The 23,368-nt window shown below is 54.2% G+C and overlaps 1 protein-coding gene across 2 annotated transcripts in view; it reads left to right on the forward strand.

Annotated features, from left to right (window-relative positions):
* Window positions 1–23,368, forward strand: part of ABCC2 (ATP binding cassette subfamily C member 2) — a 40,756-nt gene that overhangs the window by 10,992 nt on the left and 6,396 nt on the right. Inside the window, exons 12-29 of one of the 2 annotated variants that reach the window (XM_067537112.1) lie at window positions 295–432; window positions 896–1,042; window positions 1,424–1,508; window positions 1,951–2,017; window positions 2,352–2,478; window positions 3,762–3,938; window positions 4,682–4,849; window positions 5,504–5,690; window positions 7,697–7,820; window positions 8,514–8,646; window positions 9,034–9,253; window positions 9,565–9,719; window positions 10,345–10,500; window positions 10,778–10,977; window positions 18,411–18,537; window positions 19,060–19,161; window positions 19,326–19,469; window positions 19,687–19,858. In XM_067537112.1, coding sequence (XP_067393213.1) covers window positions 295–432; window positions 896–1,042; window positions 1,424–1,508; window positions 1,951–2,017; window positions 2,352–2,478; window positions 3,762–3,938; window positions 4,682–4,849; window positions 5,504–5,690; window positions 7,697–7,820; window positions 8,514–8,646; window positions 9,034–9,253; window positions 9,565–9,719; window positions 10,345–10,500; window positions 10,778–10,977; window positions 18,411–18,537; window positions 19,060–19,161; window positions 19,326–19,469; window positions 19,687–19,809 — 2,580 coding nt within the window. In that variant the 3' untranslated portion in view covers window positions 19,810–19,858. The remainder of the gene's footprint in view (window positions 1–294; window positions 433–895; window positions 1,043–1,423; window positions 1,509–1,950; window positions 2,018–2,351; window positions 2,479–3,761; window positions 3,939–4,681; window positions 4,850–5,503; window positions 5,691–7,696; window positions 7,821–8,513; window positions 8,647–9,033; window positions 9,254–9,564; window positions 9,720–10,344; window positions 10,501–10,777; window positions 10,978–18,410; window positions 18,538–19,059; window positions 19,162–19,325; window positions 19,470–19,686; window positions 19,859–23,368) is intronic. The other variant, XM_067537111.1, reaches the window with a different exon arrangement.

The following is a 23,368-nucleotide window of genomic DNA, read 5'->3' on the forward strand; positions in this document are numbered from 1 at the left end:
TGGCTGTCCCCATCCCCCCACCTGGGGCCGGTGCCCAGCTGCCCCTTCTGTGCACGGCAGCAGTGCTGGCAGTGCCCCCCACCCCAGAGCCGATGGCACATGATGGCATAGGATTTGCTGTATGGGTCCAGGGAGGTGACTCCCCCATAATGCACCTGGCTGGTTGTGCAGCACCCTATGGGTGGGGCTGCTGGCGGGAGAGCAGAGCCTAGGGCTGGTGGATGGGGTGCTGCATGCAGGCCAGCTGAGCCTTGGGAGTGGGGCAGGCATCCACTCATTCTGCGTGTTGCTCAGATCCTGAAGCTCTTTGCCTGGGAGCCCTCGTTTGAGCGAAGGGTTGGGGAGATCCGGGTGCGTGAGCTGAAGGGTTTGCTGCACTTCGCCTACCTTCAGGCTGTCTCCATCTTCCTCTTCTCCTGCGCCCCATTCCTGGTGAGTACCAAGGGGGCTGGACTGGCAGGGGTGGGAGTCCCAGCGAGACGCAGCTGCCTCCTGGGCGGCGGGAGTTCTATGGCCAAGGCAGTGAGGCTGTGCGGCGTGGCCGTGCAGGTTGTTTTGTGGGAGGGGAGGAGGCTTCGAGGTTATGGGGTGGGATGTGCCCGGGGGTGGCAGGCTGCGGATGAGGAATAATGTGCCCATTCCCCCCACCAACCCATGCTGCCTCCCGGTGATCAGGTACTGGGACTTGCACCTGTGCAGGGCGTCTGTGCCAGGGGAGGCAGGCAAAGCCTGTCCGCGGCCAGCTCCTCTGGGGAAACCCCAACACGAGCTCGGAGGGTGGGGCACCCAGCAGGAGCACGAGCTGGGTCTCCGTGGGGTGGAACTCCAGCAGCAGCACAGCGCAGTGGGCTGCAGTGGCAGAGGGTGCTTTGTCTCCAACACCCCCTGCCCCCAGGTCTCTGTGGCCAGCTTCGCCGTCTACGTCATGGTGGATGAGAAGAACGTCCTCGATGCACAGAAGGCGTTTACGTCCATCTCTCTCTTCAACGTGCTGCGCTTCCCCATGGCCATGCTGCCCATGGTCATCTCCTCCTTGGTGCAGGTGAGCGCCCTGGGGCTGGGCAGAGTGAAGGAAGGCTGACTCCCAGACGCATGATATGGCTGAGGGCTCAGCGTGTGGGGCCCAGGGTGCTGGTTGCAAGACTCATTGGGGAGGGCAGGGGAGGGCTTGGGTTGCAGGGCTCCATACCCAGCCGGCCCTCTGATTTATGTCCTCTGTTTGCGTGTGTTGCAAACTGGATCGGGGCCTGCAGTTCACAGACACTGTCCCTGCCGTATTGTTCAGTCTCGGGATATGTGGAACCAGGAAGTTGCCCCCCCCGGGTCCCCCAGGGTGTGAGGGCTGGGCAGGGAGGTTCTGGAGCTCTCTTCCCCACTCTGCTGGGTCTTGTGTCTAACCGTGACACCCCTCTGCGTCCTACAGGCCAGCGTGTCCACCGAGCGGCTGGAGCGGTACCTGGGGAGTGGCGACCTGGACCTCTCAGCCGTCAGACGGGACCCCAGTGTCGGTAACAAACTGCCACTCTCACAGTAGAGCCTGCTGTGTCCGTGCAGCACCCCACCCCTGCGAGGGGTCCTCAGACACCCCCTTCCCTCCCCCCGCATGTAAGGGGCCCTGGGGCACACACCCCTGTCTCCCCGTGTGTGGGGCCTGGGGCACAACCCACCCACCTCTTCCACCCCGTGTGTGGGGCCCTTAGGTACAACCCCAGCAACTGGCGTGCAGGGTCCTGTGGAACAACCACCCTCCCTCCATGTGCAGGGCCTTTTGGGTAGGATTTGCTTCCCCCTCCCCCCCAATCCAGGATCCACGAGACATGAGGGGAACCCCTGGGTGGGCTGGTGGCTCCCGGGGCAAGGGCACACTGGGGTTGGGGCTGGGTCTGGGAGAGGGAGCTGTCATCCCCCCCCACGCCCCAGTCTCTGAGGCTCTGCCTGTTCTGTTGGCAGACTGCGCCATACAGTTCTCAGAGGCTACCTTTGCCTGGGAGCAGGGTGCCGAGCCTGTGATCAGAGAGTGAGTGTGCTGCGTGCGGGGCCCCGTGCTGTGCTGGTGGGTTGGGGGGGCTCCCTTCTCTGTTGGCGACCTGCTGTCATGGGTGGAATGCAGCGCTCCTGTCGGGCCCAGGCCTGCAGGATACATGTCCCCCCAGGCAGAGACACTGGCAGCTGGAAGCTCCAGCTTGGCTGGCTCGTTCTCGCTGAGCACATGGTTTGGGTCCCTTCATGTTCCCAGCTCCATGCAAGGCCCCGGGTTTGACGTCCAGGGAACGCAGGAGTCTGGGAAGGGGCTGGATAATGTAGCTGCTCAGCGCTGTTCTGAGTCCCACTCAGGCCTCTTGTCCTTCCAGGGTCACTCTGGATATCAGACCTGGGCACCTGGTGGCTGTGGTCGGGGCAGTGGGCTCTGGGAAATCCTCACTGGTGTCAGCTGTGCTAGGAGAGATGGAGAACCTCAAGGGGCACGTTAACATCCAGGTGAGAGGAGCTGCCCAGGATGGAGAAGGCCCCGTGAGCTGGTGTTGGACTTCGGGGGGCATTTCATGTGATGGGACAGTCTCGGCAGACCCTTGTGGTACCCATCCCCAGCAGAGATGTGAACAGCATGGCCAGAACCCTGGCTGGGGGATCTCGGCCTGGCCAAGTCACCTCAGTCCTGACTTGCAGATCTCCCTGCTATTCCTGCTCCGGGGCACCCTCTAGCGCTGCTGGTGCCTCTCTGCTCCTCCAGCCCTGGGCTCCCTACATGCCCAGCTTTGCCAGTGCCCCTCAGTCCTGGTCTGCAGCCCCCTGCCCCTCAAATCATCCCTCCCCCACTCTGCCACTACCCTTCAGTCCTCCCACACACTTGGTGCTGTTCCCGGTGTGGAAGCTGTTGACAGATTGCACGGCAGCGTAGTGACCTGGAGAAACGTCTGCCCATCTCCTGGAAGGGAGAGCAGCCCTTGGGCTATAGGGGGACAGGCTAGTTAGGGTCCTGACCTCCAGCACCCTCTTCTCCCAAGCCCTGGGGAGATGCAGTAAACACCATTCGTTCTGCAGGACATTTAGCGTCAGAGGAAGGATCACCTCTGTCAAGGTGTCTGCAGTGGCTGGGGAGCGGGCAGGCTGTTAAGAACCAGGCACAAACCCCAGATTGGCTGTGAGTTCTGTACTTACATTTCACCAGCCAAGTATAAAGTGGGAACTCCTCAGGCACCATAACAGCCTAACCGAGGAGTCACAGGCAGTCCCCGTGGGTACTCCGATCTGTCTTGTCACCCAGGTAAGCTTGCCTTCTGATAGAAACATCCCAGCATTGCGGTGACTCCCAGTCCCAAAGGGACCATCACTTACCCCAGGTCAGTGCACCTCAGCACTCACCCCAAAGACAGCGCTTGTAGCCCAGCCTACAAGAAACCAGCGACGGTGTATTAGCGAAGAGGAAGAAATGAGTGTCATTTACAAGGTTAAAGCAAGTAAAGACACACACGCACACACGCAAATGGGTTCCAGTCTAAACACGTTCTGATAAACGTAACCTTTCGCTGGACAACGCCAAGGCACAGGTGAGCCACGTTGGATCCAGCCGTGTGTTTGTCGGCGTTCAGTGCAGGCCGAGGGGCCTGGTCTGCCAGTGTCACAACCTCAGCTTGACGTTGTTGAGTTCCCTGCATCCCCCACCGGGCCTATCTCCCCATCCCTCCTTTCCCCAGCCCCTCGTCCAGAGCCAAGTCCTGTGCTGACAGGATGAGGCAGCTGTGATTGGGTCTCCCCTCCAGGGCTCTGTGGCCTACATTCCCCAGCAGGCCTGGATCCAGAACGCCACACTGAAGGACAACATTCTCTTTGGGTCAGAACTGGATGAGACGAGGTACCAGCGGGTTCTGGAAGCCTGTGCTCTCCTTCCAGACCTGCAGTTGCTCCCTGGAGGTGACCTCACGGAGATTGGAGAGAAGGTATCGGCGCTGGGCATGTCAGGGAAGGGAGGGGATGGATGGCATGTTGCTGGCGCTGGGCATGTCAGGGAAGGGAGGGGATGAATGGCATGTCGTTGGCGCTGGGCATGTCAGGGAAGGGGAGGCAATGGGGCACAGGTGGGGATAGGAAAGCGGAGCGGTGTCTGGGCTGGGCAGGGAGGGTGGAGGATATTGTGAGCATCAGAAGCTCAGGAGGGTCACATGGTAGGAGAAGTGGGTGGCTCGTGGGTGTGTGAGGAAGGTGGAGGAGGAGGAGGAGGAGGAGGATGTATGAGTGTCTGCAGAGGTGAGGGGTGCATGGGGCGTCCGAGGCCAAGGAAGAAGGTCTGGTGGTAGCAGCAGCAGCAGTCCCTGGCTGTGTGTGTGGGAGATAGGGATGGGGACACTTGTGGGGGGCTGTCTGGAGCACTGGGGGTAACGTGGGGGTGCAGGGAAGATATGGTGCTGGGGGGCTGGCTGGAGCACTGGGGGTAGGGTGGGGGGTGCAGGGAGCGTGTGGTGCTGGGGGCTGTCTGGAGCACGTGGGGGTAACGTGGGGGGTGCAGGGAAGATATGGTGTTGGGGGGCTGGCTGGAGCACTGGGGATAGGGTGGGACATGCTGGGGGCTGGCTGGAGCACGTGGGATTAGGGAGGGCGTGAACGAGCGTCAGTGGAAGTCAGTCGGCACACGGGGGTGCAGGGAGAGCCCCAGGACTTACAGCCTTGTGCGTTCCCCTTCCAGGGCATTAACCTGAGTGGGGGCCAGAAGCAACGGGTCAGCCTGGCCAGGGCTGTGTACAGCGACGCGGATATCTACCTGCTGGACGACCCCCTGTCTGCTGTGGATGCTCACGTGGGAAGGCACCTCTTTGACCAGGTGCTGGGGCCAGATGGGCTGTTGAGGGGCAAGGTGAGAACAGCCCCGAGCCCTCCCCCCTCCCAAAAGACCCCCCATTGCCCTTGTCTGGGGTGCTCTGGTGTGTGGCCCCTCTGCAGCCAGGGATGCACTCTTAGTGGCTTAACTGGGGCTTGGCTGAGGGGCCCGTTGGTGGGCAGTTCTGGGCAGTTGGCAGTCGGAGCACCTCTAGGCTCTCTATTGGGGTGCGGGTGGGCGAGGGGGCCCGGCAGGTGCCTGGCCTGGGGGTACAGGGGATGAGGGGGGCCTGGCTGGTGCCCGGCTGGGGGAGCAGGTGGGCGAGGGGGGACCCGGCAAGTGAGTGCCCAGCTGGCAGGTGCGGATGGGTGAGAGGGGGCCCGGCTGGTGCCTGAGGGGTGCAGGTGGGTGAGGGGGCCTGACAGGTGGGCGAGGGGGGGCCCGGTGGGTGCCCAGCTGGGGGCGCTGGTGGGCAAGGGGCAGCCCAACAGGTGCAGGTGGGCGAGGGGCGGCCTGGCGGGTGCCCGGCCGGGGGTGCGGGTGGGTGAGGGGGAGTTCTGCAAGTCTCCGGCTGGGAGTGGAGGTAGGTGACGGGTTGCTCTGTGTGTCCCCCACTGGGAGTGTGGGCTGCATGTGTTTCCAGCCAGGGGCGAGGGGGTCCTGTAGCCTCTGTGCCGTTCTTCATTGCAGACCCGGATCCTGGTGACACACAGCGTCAGTTTCCTGCCAAGGACGGATGAGATCGTGGTGCTGGTGGCCGGGGCTGTGTCTGAGCGGGGCTCCTACGGCACCTTGCTGGCTAACGGGGGGGCCTTTGCTCAGCTCCTGAGCACATATGGGAGCCAGGAGGACAGCACTCCCAACGGGGAGGCCACAGGTACAGGGGCACGTCTGAGCTGTGTGGGGCATGTGCTTGGCTCAGGGTCCGCTGCATATAGGTGCCTCGGCAGATCCCCCACGGAGTCCTGCTTCCTGCTAGGTATGCCCAGAGCTGCCCAGTGTTGCGCGGAGGAGAGAAGATGGCCCTAGCTCACCCCACCCTGGGGTTGTTAACGAGGATAATGCTAATACCAGGAGAGCCTCAGCCGATGCTGTCTGCAGGGCTTGGGTCTGTCTCTGCAGGACCTGTGTCCCTCTGGCTCAGACACTCCAACCCCTCATACTCCTGAACCGGAGCCACTAGGACCCAGCTCATCTTGCCTCAGGATGAGGCAGCAGAAAGAGCTGCTTCACTACGCAGGAACCTAGCAGCTGAACACGGCTGGGACTGGATCCCGGAGTGTCTCTTCCCCTTCCCTGTTCTGCCTGGCTGGAGCTCAGGTCTCAAAGGCCCATGCTGCAGCTGGGAGGGAGACACGCTCATCTTGCTGCCTGGGCGTTTCCCTTTCTGTGACTGGGAGCATGCTGGGGAGTCCTGGAAAGCCAGGCAGTGCTCCTGCTCTCTCCAAGCCAGGCCCTGACAAGGAGTGGGACAGTTCCACCTAGAGAAGGCTGCACATCGGGATTTCCACTCCAGATCAGACCAGGAGTCTGTGTGGCCCAATAATCCATCTCCAAAGGGGGCCACCAGCACCAGTTGCTTTAGGGGAAAGTGCTAGGAGCCCTTCAGATGGCAGCGAGGGAACAGCCTGCCCAGGGGGAGCTGCCTCCCCACCCCTGTAGCTAGCAGCTGGCTCATGCCCTAAGCCGGAGGGTTCATACTCTGCGGGAGACCACAGCCCAGCAGCATCCCCAAGCAGCTCGCTGCACTCAGGGAATCTGAACAAGTTCTGCTGCCGTCAGTAGCTCAGGTTGGTGGCCCTGGAGTTTGCAGCACGGGCAGCAATAGTTCTCAGACCTCGGGGGTAGAGCTCAGGAGTGGGACACGGAGCATCTGGGGGTGCTGTGTGACTGGAGAGGCTCTGTCACAGTTCAGGGCAACTGCACCTGTGTTCCCCCTTCGAGATCCACCAAGGGCAGCCATTCGAGGCTCCCAGTGTCTTTGCCATTACCTCTCTTAGGCAGAGCCCCATGTCTCTCTTTCTCCTGGCCAGGGTTTTCCCAGGCTGCACAGCTCCCTGCTTACACTGTGACAGTCCCAGCCAGCCAGCCTGCCCAAACAGGCCAGCATCTGAGCTTGGTTTTCTCTCCAGAGTCTCTGAACAGCAAAACTGCCAGCAGCTCTAAGGCACCACACAGCACATTTATTCTTAAGGTGACAACACTGCAGAGAACATACTACAGTACATACTACAAACATACTACAGAGAGGACATACTACAAACATACTACAAAGAACCCACAATGCTAAAAAGCTCAGCAGAGATCACCTCGGCTCCAACCACCGGCTCCAGGCTTTCCCTGTGGTTCCAAGTTCAGAACTGGCTCGGATCCAGAACCAAAACAGCCATGACTGGCTGAGTCTCTCCCTTTATATAACTTGGGCCTTTAATCTTGGCCTCAGGGGGTCAGGTGACCAGCAGCCAGTGGTCCCTGCTCAGGCAGGGTGTAACTTCAAAAGGCTGGGTTTTTACCCAGGAAAAGCACTCCGCACCTTTTGGCCCGAAAGCCCATTCTTGTCTGACACATTGTTCGATACAGTCCTTTGAGCCCCCAGGACTCTCATCTCCCCCCTCGAGAGGTTACGTACATCCCAGCCCACAGTAACACACAAACCACTCGTTCCATGCAGTGGACCCCCAGGATACGGGAGCGTGATTTAATAAGGTCTCCCAGAGACCTCGCAGGACATTGCCATCTCTGCCGCGGTGGCAGTAGCCCCTGGCTGCTGCATGGGCGGGCACAGTGTAGGCTGGGGCTTCAGAGCTGTGGGCTGTTCTCTGTCCAGTGCCTAACACCACGTCCAGCCCAGGCATCTCCTAACTCCTGTGTCTGCTGCTTCAGTTGGGGCTGGAGAGGAGCAGGACAGTGAGGTCCCCGAGACTAGCACAGAGGAAGTGCCAGCCGATGTAGTGACCATGAACTGGAAAAGAGAGGCCAGCATCCAGCGGAGAGGATTCAGCCGCAGGTGGGGACGTTCTCAAGTCATCAGCCCCCATGCCTTCCCTCCCCACTCTGATCCCTCCCTTCCCTCTCCCTGCTTCCTGTGTTGGCATCTTCCCCTGCTCTGGATCCTTTCTTCGCTTCCTGGGGAAGCATCTGAGAGCCCAGTCTCTGGGGCCTCCTGGCCTGAATGGCATGTGGGGCCCCCTGCTTTGCTCTCAGCTGTGGTCAGAAGAGGGTCCCGCCCTCATGGTTCTGCTCTCAGCCCTGGCTGCAGGGTCAATCTAGCTGTCTTTCCTCACTCTTCCCTGTTGAAGCTACCCCTAACCCCACCCCACAATGCAATGGGCAGGATTGTGCTGTTGAATAGTTTCCTCTCTAGTATGGCTGGTGGCTCATACTTATCCAGGAGTTCCTTTATGTCACAGATCCAGCCCGAGGGCTTTTCCCTGAGGCTTGCAGGCTGGGCGAAGGAGTATCTGGAGTGTGGGCGCTGGGCTTGGTAAGCTGGTGAGGGTGGGAGCAACGCTGGACTCTTGGAGCAGTTTGAAACATTTCTCCTGCCAAGCCAGTGGATCCCGTGCAGGGTCCTTGGCAGATCCCGGCACAGCCACATGCTAGGGCAGGAGGCCCAGTGCAGGGCGAGACAGATGGGGCTTCAGGGCGACGCCAGGTGCAGCTGCCCCAGGGCTAACGACGAGCAATCGCCTTGTTGCAGCCTCAGCACCAGCAGCACCAAGTCCCTGCGGAAGGCCCTACAAGCCGGTGAGATGGGGCCCAAGGGGAAGCAGCCTGCCGAGGAGGTGAAAGGACAGAGGCTGATTGAGAAGGAGGCCATGGAAACTGGGACGGTGAGAGAAGGGATCCCCTGGCGTGGAGGTGGGGGCACCGTGAAATCCCACCCCACCGCTTGCTGCTTTGCAACTGAAACAGTCACTTGAGGAAACTGACTCAGCACCGCACCATCCCTTGGGTAGCGGGCGCTGCTGGGGATGTGTGGGGGGTAGGAGTGTGCTGCCGGCTATGGGAAGGTGAGGCGGGCAGTGCCGTGCGGGGAGGCTGGGGGAGCAGGCAGCAGGTGGGGCTGTGTGGGGAGCGGGGCAGTGCTGTGTGGAACTGAGGGGGCGGTTGTCGGTGCTCTGTGGGGAGGGCAGGGATGTGGTCTGCCGGCGTTGCTGTGTCGGGTGCGGGCAGCAGCTGGACGCTGGGAAGCCATGCCTGGCTGTGCTGCTCTGCAGGTGAAGTTCTCCCTGTACCTGCGGTACCTGCGTGCCGTCGGCTGGGGATTCTCCAGCTGCGTTTTCATCGCCTACGTTGCACAATATGCCGCCTTCATGGGGTCCAACCTGTGGCTCAGTGACTGGACCGACGATTCGCTGCGATACTGGAACCAGACCTACTCGGCGTCTCAGCGGGACGTGCGGATCGGGGTCTTTGGGGCGCTGGGCATGGCACAGGGTAAGTCTGGGGAACCCACCAATTTCAAGGGGCTGTTGTGAGCTGGGGAATTTGGGTGGAGAGCCCCGGGAAGGGTTGCTGAGGCACAAGGCCTCTGCTTCAGCTGGCAGTTGGCCAGGCCCAAGATTTCCTGCAGTTAGCTGGCTGGAGTTGCCAGATTTCCCTGGAAGCTGGGAGCAGGCAGCTGGGGCTGGAGGCTGCCCTAGGAGCTGGAAGATTGCCGTCCCAGTGCCTGATGTCTCCAGGTGACCGTGGTGTCAGGCCCGAGGTCCCATGAGCCTGGCCCTACTTGCCACGTGCATGTCTCCTAGCTGCCTTCCTGCTGGCTGGAGCCCTCCTCGCTGCCCGAGGTGCCATCCGGGCCTCCCACACGCTGCACCAGCAGCTGCTCAGCAACATCCTGCGCGTGCCCATGAGCTTCTTCGACACGACCCCAACAGGTCGCATCGTCAACAGGTTTGCCAAGGTGAGAGCTCATGCCGGGGAGACCCTGTGCCCAGATGTCCTGGCAAGACCCGGGTCCAGGGGCAGCAGTAGAGGGAGGGTCATTCCTTCAAGCGTTTCACAGGCACATTTCTTGCTGCAGTGAGAGTAGCTTTATTCTAGGAACCCTCCTCCCGGTGGAGTGTGGGGGGAAGGGGGGAATTCCTGTGCTGTTGGACCAACGCCCTTCCCAGCAGCCTCACTGTGCAGTCAGCAGCCCCTCATGGCTTTGTTTTGTGAACAAGGTGGATCCAAACTAGGAATCTGGCTGGCTTTAAACACACAGAGCTGCAGGAGTGAAGTCTAACAGTTAAAGCTGGAGACTGAGCGCAGGACTCCTGGGTTCTATTCTCAATGGGGTCTCATGGTCAGAGTAGCGGGGAGCTGGACGTCAAGACCCCCGGATTCATTTTCCCAGCGGTGCCATTGACTCACTTCATGCCCCTGAGGGAAGTCCCTTCCCTTCTCTCTGAGTCAGCCTCCCTGTCTGGGCAGTAGGATCATGCTAAGCTCCAGGGCTGGAAGGCAGCGTTATGAGAGCTATTCCTTGAATGTGTGCGGGGCCCGTCTCACTGCCTGCATCTCCCCTCTTCTTCATGCGTTCCCAGGACATCTTTACAGTGGATGAGGCCATCCCCATGTCCTTCCGCAGCTGGCTGACCTGCCTCATAGGCATCATCAGCACCCTGCTCATGATCTGCCTCGCTACCCCGTACTTCGCTCTCGTCATCATCCCCCTGGGCATCTTCTATTTCTTCTTGCTGGTGAGTGGTTCTGGCACTTTCTGGGGCGTTTGCTGGGAGCCTCAGGTGTGTTTCCTCTGCCACCTGCCTTCTCTTGGGCACAATGGGCAGGGCAGGGCAGGGCTCAGCCTCTCTCCTTTCTTGGGCATTCCCAGAGCTGTGACACAGCCTGGGCCATCTGCCCAGCATGTGTCACAGTAGCAGACACACCTAGCAGTACTGAGGTCTCTGCTACTTGGCACGGGTGGGAAGGGCCTGGGTGCACATTGCAGTAACGGAGCTGCTTCTCTGGTCCTAGCGCTTCTATGTCTCCACGTCCCGCCAGCTGAGACGTCTGGATTCCGTCACCAGGTCTCCCATCTATTCCCACTTCAACGAGACTGTGTCAGGCCTGTCTGTGATCAGGGCCTATGGACACCAGGAGCGATTTCTGCAGCACAATGACAGGATCATGGACATCAACCAGAAAAGTGTTTACTCCTGGATTGTCTCGAATAGGTGAGATTGCTCCACTCCCCAAAGGGTCAGACCAGCAGGACCTGTGCTCATCATATGGCTGGGCTGGGCTGGGCTGGGTACAGTACAATCAGTGCAAGTGCCTTCAGTGGCTCTGGAGCTGGGACTCTCCTGACCTTTGGCTTATGTGAAGAGCCTCATTCGGCTTCTGGAAGTTTTGGGTGGGTCTTGGCTGGCTGTGCTGGGTACTGGGTACTAACCCCATTAGGTTCCAGACTCTGTGTGGAGTCTGAGTGTTTTTCTTAGGAAATAGGGGACTTGGGACTTGTTAGGGTGATTTTGACTGATAGGATGGGACACTGTTGGAGGCTTCATGGAGAACTGGGGAGATTGTACTGTAGGGTGCTGAGATGTTCCGGGTGAGCATGAGCAGTATTGGATGCTTTGGATAGATCAAGATGGTGCTGATGGGTGCTGGAGGGCACTCTTGGGTGTTGGGCACATTGTTGGTTGTGTGTTTTGGGTGGGTGGGACTTAGAAGCTGGGAATTGTAGAAAATTGATAAGGGAAGCAAAAGGACACACAGAGAAATCTATAGCCAGCAGAGTAAACGACAATATAAAGGAATTTTTAAAAGTGTATTAGGAGCAGAAAGAATCCTTACAATGCTATTGATCCATTACTAGATGGAAATACTAGAATTCTCCTAGTCTAGTCTAAATAGGTTTGTATGCTGCGTTCATCACCTTGGTATCAGTGCCTCCAGTAGTGCATGAAGCACCATAATTGCACATCTGTGACATTTTGTTTGCTGTGTCATCGTCTCCCCAGAGGAAGAGGTGTGTGCAATGGAGTGTCTTGTTTAGTAGGTTTTTTTGTTTGCTTGTTTTTTTAAATAAATAGACCTGTTGCTCTATCTGTCATTGGACAAAGCCAGGTCAAATAACTGTGCTTTGCACTTGGAGTGGAAGGTGGTGAGGTTTGTGATGATTCTGAGTTCCAGGAAAGTTTATTCCACAGTCGTGGACCACCCCCAAAGAAAGTTTTGCCTCTCCCACAGACAAGCTTTACGCGTATTGTTGAGAGATCCATTGTGCCAGAGGAACAAAGCTCTCAGCCAGTCATCGTCCAAAGCTTTATTTAGACATCCTGGGCGCAGGTCATGGAGCACTCTGAAGATAAGGACCAAGCCGATGCAGTCATTCGATATTTTACGGGAAGTCAGTGTTGCGAGTGGAGGACCGGCGTGAGGTGCTCACAGTAGCCTGTGTTGCTGAGGAGATGCGCTGCAGCGTTTTGTATAGTTGGAGTTTCCTAAGTGCTGAAGGTTTCATGCCCAGGTATATCGCACCAGCTGAGAGGTGACGAAGGCATGAATAGCTGCGGCCACGTCCTCGTCTGCCCGGATGGGAAAGATCTCTTAGCCAGCTGGAGATGATAGAAAGCATTACTGACAGCTTTCGCAGTGTGAGAGCTCAGCATCCGCAAGGAATCCAGAGCACTTCTAGACTGCGGACTGCATTGACCAATACTGGATGTGAACCTTCAACCAGAGGAGACGGTTCTGTAGCTGTGAACTCTACAACAGGCTCTCCTCTGCCCACCAGCAGCCCCTCTGGTTTGCTTAGATTCAGCGTCAGCCAACTGTTCTTCATCCATGAGCTGATCTGGCCAACTTGGTGGTGGTGGTGTGGTGTGGTGGTATGTGGTGAGCGGCAGGAGAGCTGTGTCTCATCTGCACGTTGCTATCACTGGAGTCCATGTTGTCTGACCAGTTCATGTAGATGGTTAAGAAGGACCAGAGAGAGAACGGCTCCTTGTAGAACCACACAAATGAGGGGGCTAGTGGTGGAGGTATTTTCTAACTACTCATTAGGTTCATCCGTAGAATCACAGAAGATGGGACCTCATCAGGTATCTAGTCCAACTCCTGCTCAGAGCAGGACCAATCCCAGCTAAACCATCCCAGCCAGGGCTTTGTCAAGCCGGGACTTAAAAGCCTCTAAGGATGGAGATTCCTTGGGTAGCCCATTCCAGTGCTTCATCACCTCCAGGAAGGACTCAAACCCTTTTAGTGCATTACCCTAGACCCCTGCCACTTTCTCTGGTGAAACAGCAGAATCTCAAGGTGGACGGTGTCGAATGGTGCGGAGAGCTGCAGGAGAATGGGGATGGAAGTCTGTCCTCTATCCATTGGCAGAAGGAGATCATCCATCAGTGTCACTAAAGCAGTTTCAGTTCCGTGTCCTGACCGAAATCCAGACTGGTCTAGAATCTTGGCTTGCATTACATACGCTTGTAAGCAGTCTTTCGCTAGCTCCCTCTGCGCTCGCTCAGGAACGGGAGGGTTGGCAGTGGGTGATAGCTGGCTAGGGCTTAAGTATTCAGGGTGGCTTTCCTCAGTGTTGGTTGAAGGGAGGATTCCTTCTCTGAACGAGGTGTTGGTTACTTCAGTCAGGAGTGGCACTGGTTGTTCAAGACTCTTTCACAGGCTAGAAAAGGATGGGTCAAATTCACAGCTCTTGAATCAAGACTCCTTTAGGGTGTCCAGAACTTCTTGACAGGGGAATGTCCTGAACTCTGGGAATGCAGGTGAGCTGTGGGTGGCTGCAGGTGCAGCAGACCCATGCTGTTTGAAAATGTGCGTGAACTTTTCAGTGCAACAGGAGAGCTCTGTGCAGCTCAGCTCTGGGGCAGGTTGGAGGCATTCAGGATTGATGAATTCCAGAGGGGTAGCCATGTTACTCTGGTTTTTGCAAACAGAGCGCGTCCTGTGGCACCTTAAAGACTAACACATTTATTTGGGCATAAGCTTTCATGGGCAGAAACCCACTTCGTCGGACGCATGGAAAACCTGGATTGTGAAGCGTTTTACCACCATGGATAGCTCCCCCTCGGGGCAGGATTTGGCAGTGTCAATAGAGACTGATAGGAAAGTTCTCTGAGGCTGCAGTACTTTGAGGAATTTGTTATGCTTCATCCTGTTGGAATCGGTCTTTGTTTTCCGCCATCAGAGCTTGAGTTTCCGCCCCTCTGTCTTCACCTGATTCCAGGTGTCAGAACACCAAGCAGCGCTATGGGGTGATGGGGAGGCAGGGGGCGTTTGGCAGCCAGTGTCAGTGGCCGAGGCCAGTGCAGAATGGTAGTGATCCCCCGGCTCCTTCACTACCCATCCTGTGGGGGTGGCACTGTTCTTCTTTAGCAGGTTTTGGAATTTGTCTGAGTCCATGAGCATTCGTGGCTGAATCAGGACCATCGGTACGTCTTGTTGCCTGAACCGTGGAAGGGCTCTGGCCACTGCCTTAACGAAGGATGGTCAGTCCAAGACAGTGGCTGGGTTGTTATATCCTCTGTCTTGACATGTAGGCCAAAGATCAGGTCCAGGATGTGACCAGCTGTGTGGGCTGGAGCAGAGATGACCTATAGCAGCCCTAGGGAGGCAAGCGAGGAGATGAGTTTTTGCACCTGCAGCCTTGCTGATGGATGTTGAAATCTCCCAGGGTGACTAGTCTGGGGTGTTTCACCACCAAGTGGTCAGTGAGCTCCTTTATGAATTCTTTTGTCTGCAGTGGGCTGTAAATGAGCATAAAACCTGTATTGTCTTTGGCTCTGGTTTTACGGTCATATGAATTAATTAAAATGAGGTTGTCTCACTTGAGGCACCTCTCTTGCATTTGATGTTCACAGAGGAGATGAATGCAGTGCTGCCTACCTTCTTGTCTTGTCTCGGCCTGGGATGTACCGAGTATCCTGGGGGGCAAAATGGGCTATCACTGGCTTGTGGTGTCATTCAGCCAAGTCTCAGTAATGCAGGCTGTGTCAGGCGCATCATCACCGGTGAGGTCAAACATTGTTTGCTGGCTGCAGATCTCGCACTGATCAGCATCAACTTTCGCTCGTGATGCTTTGTCTGGTCTGCGTCTGTCCCCTGCCTGATGTGTGATCCTGTGCAGGAGACTGGTGTTAGATGTCTGGGATCTGGCTTCTTATTTGTGCTTGTCTGTTTCCTTGGCTAGTCCCTCCCAATTTGAACTGTGAGAGATGATGAAGCAGGTGTTGCCCTGGATGTTCTGAATGGAGGAATGGTTGTCTGGCTTGCCAGATGACATGGGAAAGGCAATAATAATGCAGAAAAGGCGAAATGGTCAATACATATTTCTGTTCTGTATTCGGGGAAAAGCCAGATTACATATTCATGTTATATAGTGATGAAATACTTCCTATTCCAACAGTAACTCAAGGGGGTGTTAAACAGCACCTATTAAAGTCAGACACAACTACATCAGCAGGGCAGGATAACTTGCATCCAAGAGTTTTAGTATAGCTGGCCGAGGAGCTTTCCTGACTGTAAATGCTGACTTTCAATGATTCTTGGAGCACTGGGGACATTCCAGGAGATGGAAAGAAAGTGAATGTGGGGCCAATATTTAAAAAGGGTAAACGGGAAGACCTGGGTAATTACAGGCCTGTCAGCCCAACATCAGTCCTGGGGAAAATAATGGAATGGCTGAGAAGGGATTCAGTTAATAAAGAATTAAATACAAGTAATATAATTAACGTCACTCAACATAAGTTAATGGAAAATAGATCTTGTCAAACTAAATATCCTTTTTATGCCTACAGAAATTTAATGTGTTAGTCTTTAAGGTGCTACAGGACTCTCATTGTTTTTGCTGTATACAGACTAACACGGCTACCCCTCTGTATCTTTTTTATGAGACTATCATAGAATCATAGAATCATAGAGTTGGAAGGGACCTCAGGAGGTCATCTAGTCCAACCCCCTGCTCAAAGCAGGACTAACCTCAGCTAAATAAGATGAGATTGCAGCTATGGTCGATAAAGGTAACAGTGTTGATGAATAGACTCAGACGTCTTTAAGGCATTTGACTTGGTACTCCATCACATTTCGATTAACAAACTACAATGATGCAAATTTAACCCAGCATACATTAACCAGCTCACTCATAGGTCTAAAAATGTATTTGTGACTGGAGAATCGTCATCAAGCAGGTCTGTTTCTAGTGGGTTCCCTTGGGGATCAGCTCCTGGCCTTGTGCCATTGAACATTTTATCAATGCCCTGGAAGAAAACATAAAGTCCCCACTGCTGAAGTTTGCAGACGACACACACACACACACACACACACACACACACATTGAGGAAGTGATAAATAATTAAAAGGACAGGTCACTGGCGGAGAGCAATCTTGAACACTTGGTAAGCTGGGCGCTCGCAAACAATATCTTTTCAATACTGCCCAACGTATAATCATACATCTAAGAACAAAGAATGCCAGCCATGCTTACCGGGTGGGGAGCAGTGACTCTGAAAACGGCTTGGGCATCATGGTAGATGATCAACTGAACATGAGCTCCTGAGGTGATCCTGGTATGTATAAACAGGGGATGTACGCTCAGGGTTTATTACGTCTGTCTTCGGCACCGGTGTGATACTGCGTTTTAAATGAGGACTGGATGTTTTCCTGAAAGATAGGCTCTAGTTCAAATACGAATTAATTCAGGGAAGTCCCATGGCCTGTGTTATGCAGGAGTTCATGATGGATGATCACAATGGCCCCTTCTGGTTTAGAGGAGCTGTGTAGAATGAGAGACGGGTGGGTAGGGAGATGATTTAGGGTGAGGTGCTGGGGAAGTGACTGGGGAGGTGGTTTAGGTTAGACACTGGATGATTTGGGGGATTATTTAGGATGAGACACAGTGATTTGGGAGGATGATTTATGATGAAACATGGGGTGACAGTGTTTCAGAGTTACCCACAGGGCCCGAGGTGAATCACTACCACCTGTTCACAGCAGGAGGGAGGTTTGTCTGTGCACTCCAGGAGAAATACTCCACAGACACCAGCTATTTGGCAACACAGGCGCTCCAATCCGGTCTCCATGAGCCCCCGCTCTTTCCTTCTGCAGACTAGCATTTCACACACCCCACCTTTTACATTCAAGTGCCCAGTCCCCTACCTTCTGGACACCCGCCATGTACACTGATCCATGGAGACAGTGCACCATAGTTCACCAGGTTCACCTCCATTCACCAGTCGCCCTAGCACAAGGCGCTCGGACAGAAATTGAAGTTTATTTAACAGAGCTTGAGGTAAAGATTCAAATAAAAGCAAGAAAAACGATTTGGAAACTCAAGGTTACAAGTAAAAGAAAAACGTAACACACAATCTACAGCCTATACTTATTAACGAGTTACTTTCTGTATTCCTCATCCAAAGGTTGGTTCTTGCAGCATTTGGCCAGTCCAGAAAACGGAGATCCACTTTTCATGAAACAGTCAGGCTGACAGAGTCCTCTCCTGTCATGGAGAACCAGGCGGGCCAGTCTTCTCCACTGATACAATCCTGACCTAGTGTCTGTTAGCCCATGGGCCCCTCTTCCCAGAACTCTTGGAGTTTGTTTGTCTTTGTAAATCTCCAGCCTGCATTTACTCCTCACCGACACCCGCTGTCTCCATGGTGTCCATTGTTCTCATGCTGAGTTGGTCAGCTGTCGGGCTCCTCCGGCTCAGGTGGGAGTTTTCATTCCTGACAGATTTGGAACACAATATCCTACATGCTACATAGCTCTAACACTGGTTTCCATAGAACATCGCACAGTAACTAGAACACTCAGCTAGACCGTAGCTTTCTCCAGAGGTCACTCACAGCCCCTTTTGCTGTAATATCGTGAGAATGGCTGGACGCAGCTGTCATGTCCCTGCCAGCACATACCGGCTTTGTTTGGGCACGTCTGTGTCAGACACATGGAGTGACTGGGGAGTCCTGGGATGCTAGGAGAGACGCTAGCTACAACTATCTCCGTCCAGCTCAGGCTGACATGAGGCCGGTAGCCCAGGGGAAGTAACCCGATGCCATGGTGAGGCCAATGTCTCACCTTTGTGTCTCCCCCCATCCGTTGTGCTCTTTTACTTTTAGTATATGAAAGTAGGAGGGAAGCTGTCTGGTGTCGTACAAGGCCTTGCGAGGGGAATAACTAGGGTAACACACAGGCATAATGGGGTTGGGGAGGATTCAGGCTGTAAAGGAGCTGGGGATGATGAGAGGGAATATTTAAAATGAGGCACAGCCAGCTGTCTGGAGCGGGTTAGTGTGAGCTGCGTGGGTGCGGGGCAGGACTATTGCCGGTCAGGCAGGCAGTTGTTTGCCAGCTGGGTTTCATTATGGCGATCACTGGCAGACGATATAGGGCGTGGCCCGGTTGATTAGTAGGAAAACGTGAGACACAGGCAGGGGATGAAGCGCAGCAGCTGTGTGAGAGAAATGGGCTGAGGAGGAGGGAATATTTATGGTGCGCCCTGAGGAGGACGGTCACGGCACGGTTGGGGGCTGAGAGTGCGGGAGTGGCGCTGGTCCAGGAATGGAGCTGATGGTGCTCTCCAATGTGAGCCTAGGTGGTGCAGGCGGGCTCCTTTCTCCGACGCGCCTCACAGCTGCCGCTCTCCCCTGTGCAGGTGGCTGGCCGTCCGCCTGGAGTTTGTCGGGAACCTGGTGGTTTTCTCTGCGGCTCTCCTGGCCGTGATTGCAAAGGACTCTCTGGGGAGTGGCATGGTCGGGCTCTCCATCTCCTCTGCGCTCAACGTGAGTCCAATCCCTCGGGGGAGTAAGGCCTTTCTGCTCTGCAGAGGGCCTGCTCACACCCAGGGGGCCACCCTGCTCTGCTCTGGGCAGGGGAGCGTCAGCGGCTGGTTCCTGCCTTCAGCTGGAAGATGCTGCTGTACATTCAGCAAGCAAAGGGGCTCTGCTCCTGGGGGTTGCCAGCTCGGCGGGGGAGGGTGGGATGCAGGACACTGCTGCTGGGGGTGCTGGGATGGACAGAGCCAGGATAGAGATGTTCCCATAGTGTGCGGGGAGGCATGTGCCAGTGCAGGACAGGGGCACTGCCTCTGTGGGTACTGGGCCAGGATGGCGTTGGGAAGGGGGCAGGGCAGGGGCATTGCTGCTGGATGCGATGGGGTGGAACGAAGTCGGGGGTGCTGCTGCATGGGGTATTAAAGAGGGATGGGTCTCCTGCCAAAAGCACTGGGCCCCTAGGGGGCCGAGGTGGGAAGGTGCTGAGTGTTCCTGGGCCAGGATCCGGACCCTCTGCTCTCTGCTGTGCAGATAACACAGACCCTGAACTGGCTGGTGCGGATGACGTCAGAGCTGGAAACCAACATCGTGGCTGTGGAGCGAGTGCATGAGTACATGGAGGTGGAGAATGAGGTGAGACCAGGGGATGGGAGGGTGACTGGGAAGGGTGTAGCGAGAACAGGGGCACCTGTTTCTCTGCACATCTCACTTCATTTGCATGTTGCTACCCAGAGTGCTTTGCACCACAGTTCCCAGTCGTCAGACAGCTTCTTTTAACACTTCTCCCCCTTCCCCAGGCTCGGTGGGTGACGGAGCAGCGACCACCCCCCAGCTGGCCTAGCAAAGGCGAGATCCAGATTATTGACTACCAGGTCCGGTACCGACCTGGTCTGGAGCTGGTTCTTCACGGGCTCACCTGTGACATTGGGAGTACTGAAAAGGTGAGGCCTCTTCCTGACCAACGCCCTCTGGTTCTTTGCCGTCAGCTGCTGATCAGAGGTGGGCAGAGTGAGGGGATGGGGGTGGAGGGACTCTCAGGTATTTGATTCCAGGATTGCAAACAGATCCGAGCCAGAAGGCATCACTTTATTGTGGACAGAGTCAGAGAGTTTAAAGGCCGCACCAGATCATCTTGTCTGACGGTCTGTATTATTCCAGGCTACCCACACCCCCCGCACCGTAACCCTGACAACCAAAACTAGATCAACTAGACCAGCCCTCGGGACGCTAGTTATGAGCCGCCGCAGAGGATTGGAGACACTGAGGTGCACCAGTGCCTGAAGCCCCTGCAGGGGCAAGGAATCGACCGAGATATACCGAGATAATCCTGGCAAGTGACACACACGCTGCAGGGGAAGATGAAAAACATCCAAGGTCACTGCCAATCTGTCCCGGTGGAAATTCCTTCCCAACCCCACATACGGGGATCACTCAGACACCTTAGCAGGGGCGCTGGAACCAGCCAGCCAAGCACCTGAAAGAATGAATGGTTGGTGCCACCTCAGAGCCCTGCCCCCACATCCAATGTCCCATCTCCAGCTGTTGCCATCGCTGATGGTTCAGAAGAAAGAGGCCACCCAAAAACCCCAGAGAATACATTGGGGGAAAGGAAAAATTCCTTCCTGACCCCTGCAAGTGATTGGATGAAGCCCAGAAGCATGAGCTTTGGGAACATAAGATATAAACTGGAAGGAACCCCCCAGGCCTGCCAATCCCTGCTTCCCACCATAAGAACGGACGTACCAGGTCAGACCAGTGGCCCATCTAGCACAGTATTCTGCCTTCTGACCGTGGCTGGTGCCATGTGCTTCAGAGGAAATGAACAGACCAGGGCAATGATTGAGTGATCTGTCCCGTCGCGTCTAGTCCCAGCTTCTGGCAGTCAACGGTTTAGGGACACCCAGAACATGGGGTTGTGTCCGTGACTGTAGTGGCTGATAGTTAAGTTGATGGAGGATAGGTCCATCAATGACTAATTCTTTCTTGAACAGTTATACTTCTGGCCTTCACAACATCCCCTGGCAATAAGTGCCACAGGTTGATTGTGTGTTGTGTGAAGAAATACTGCCTTCTGTTTGTTTTAAACCTGCTGCCTATTCATTTAATTGGTGAGCCCTGGTTCTTGTGTTGTGTGAGGTGGGTAAATAACACTTCCTTATCACTGTCTCCACACCAGTCATCATTTTATAGATGTCTCTCCTATCACCCTGAGTCAGTTTGTCCCTAAGATGAGCAGTCTTAGTCTTTTTAATCTCTCCGCACATGGAAGCTCTTCCATACCTCTAATAATTTTTGTTGCCCTTCTCTGTACTTCTGTCAATTCTAATGTATCTTTTCTGCGATGGGCTGAGCAGAAGAGCACACAGCATTCAAGTTGTGGGCATGCAATGGATTTATATAGAGACATTATGATATCTTCTGGTTTATTAGACAGCCCGTTCTTACTGGGATAGATAATTAGGGTTTTGACTGCCGCTGCACGGTGAGCAGATGTTCTCAGAGAATTTTTCTGAGCGGTCACAGCTAATTTAAACCCCATCATTGATATGAATAGTTGGGATGATGGTTTCCAGTGTCCCTTACGCTGCACTTATCAACATTGAATTTCATCTGCCATTTTGCTGCCCAGACACCCAGTTTTGTGGGAGCCCTTTGTAACTCTTCGCAGCAACCCTCACAAGCAGCCCTGTCATACAATCACACTCATAAACTTGCCCAGCTCGCTCTCAAAACTAATAGAAGGTTATTCCAGTGCCTCACTTCTCTGGGTTAGAGACCATCTAATTTCCAGCCTGACTAAGCTAAACAAGCCAAGCTCGTAAAGTCTCCTCTCATAAAATAGTTCCTCTGTTCCCTGGATTATCCTAGCAGCTCTTCTCTGCCCCAGTTTGAATTCGTCTGTCTTGAACATGGGTGGCCAGAACTGTACCCAACATTCCAAATGTGATCTGATCAGTGCCTTGTACATTAATACTTCCCTCTCCACTGGAAATGCCTGGCCTGCTGCATCCAGGGATCTCATTGCAGCCACATCAGATTGGTAACTTAGCATCATCTTGTGATCCATTCAGCCAGCCAGGTCTCCCTTCTCCTCTATTGCGTCCAACAGTTGAGCCCCCCCCCAACTTGTAGCAGAAATTCTCATGATTAGACCCTAAGTACATGAGCTTACACTTCTGTATGCTTGAATTTCATCCCCTATTTGACACTGCAGTGTTCAAGGTCAGCCAGCTCTCCCTGTATAATATTTCCGTGCTGCTCTGTATTGATACTGCTGCCCCACTTTGAGGCATCAGCAAATGTCTGATGTTTACTTTTTATTGCAGTTAAAAAACAAATTCTACTTTGTTAATAGTAATAGCCATTAATAGTAATCCAACTACTGACTAAGATTGGTCCCTTGAAGAACTCCACTAGTAACCGCCCTCAAGTGCAGTAGGTCATCTTTCAACACAGCCTCTTGAGCCAGTTCTTTATCTACCTTGCAAGTCTTGTATTAATCCCTATCCTCTTTAATGCAACTAATAATTTCCCCTGTGGCGCCGGTTCAAATGTTTTATTGCAGTCCAAGTACAGTGGATCAATTTGATTTATCTTATAAAAAATCAATTACTTATCAAAGAAGGACGTTAGGTTACTTTGGCACAAAATCCTTCTGGTAAACTCATATTACACTGCAGCCCCTTTTTTGTTTACCCCCATGAATTTAATTATTCTTTCCTTCACCATTTGTTCCAAAGGCGTGCATATTACTGAGGTCAGACTAATAGGTCTTTAATTGCCTGTATCACTTCTTTTCCCTTTCTGAGCTACAGGTACAGTATTGGCTATTCTCCAGTCATATGCTACTACCCCAAATAGACAGCTTTATTAAAAACCCTTGTTACCAGACTAACAGTTTCATGTGCCAGGTCTTTCAGTGTTCTGAGCTGGAAATTATCTAGTTTCCCCCAATCTGAGTACATTAAACTCTTGGAGTTTTTCTTCCTCCTCAGATGTGGTAATCTCCATGTCAGTACACTAATTTCAGTCAGCCTACAGACATGGTCCCTATTACTACCCTCACTGATAACCGAGGCAAAGTAGTAATTTAGTTTTTGGGCCACATTAGCTTTGATCTCCTCCCATCCACACTGCAAAGCAGTCAAGCCTCCGCTTTCCTTATTCACAGACCTAAAACACCACATTAGTTATTCTGATTTCCCCGACATGCACTAATTCAGGCTGACGTTTAGTAATTCTCACTTTATTCCTACATTTTCTAACCTCCAAGATAGAGTTTTATTTTCTTAATCAAGCCCTTTTCCCTTCCCCGGGGCTCTCTGCTTGCTCCCAATAACTTTTGGAGGTGGTTATTCAGCCAGCTTGGACTGCAGCAGCCTTTCCCTATACGTTTTTGCCCTTGCTTGAAATGGAAAGTCCACATAGTTTTGTAGAGTCGACTTAAAACCGTCTCCATATTTGCAGTCCTTGAGCACTCCTTGCCATTAAACTTCTTTACCTAATCCCGTCATTTTCCAAACGCTGCTCTTTTGAAATCAAAACCGTAGTTGATGACCTGGTTTTGTTTATCCTCCCATTGAATCAATTCGTGATCACGTGAGCCAAGATTATTTCCTACCACCAACTCTTCTCTGATGTCTGCACTACCTACCAAAACCACCTACAATTGCATTACCTTTTGGTGCTTCAGTGACAAGTTGATGAAGAAAATTGTTGTTTATCACATCCAGGAACAACTGGGCCCTACCAGTATTAGTAGCGTTTATTCACTAATTTATGTCCATGATGTTAAAGTTTCCCATTAGGACACAATTCCCAATAGGATGGATCTCTCTGC

The sequence above is a fragment of the Emydura macquarii genome, unplaced genomic scaffold (assembly GCF_026122565.2).
Source record: "Emydura macquarii macquarii isolate MOO-44397 ecotype Brisbane River unplaced genomic scaffold, CSIRO-AGI_Emac_v2 contig_3692, whole genome shotgun sequence".
In the NCBI taxonomy this organism is placed as follows: Eukaryota; Metazoa; Chordata; order Testudines; family Chelidae; genus Emydura; species Emydura macquarii.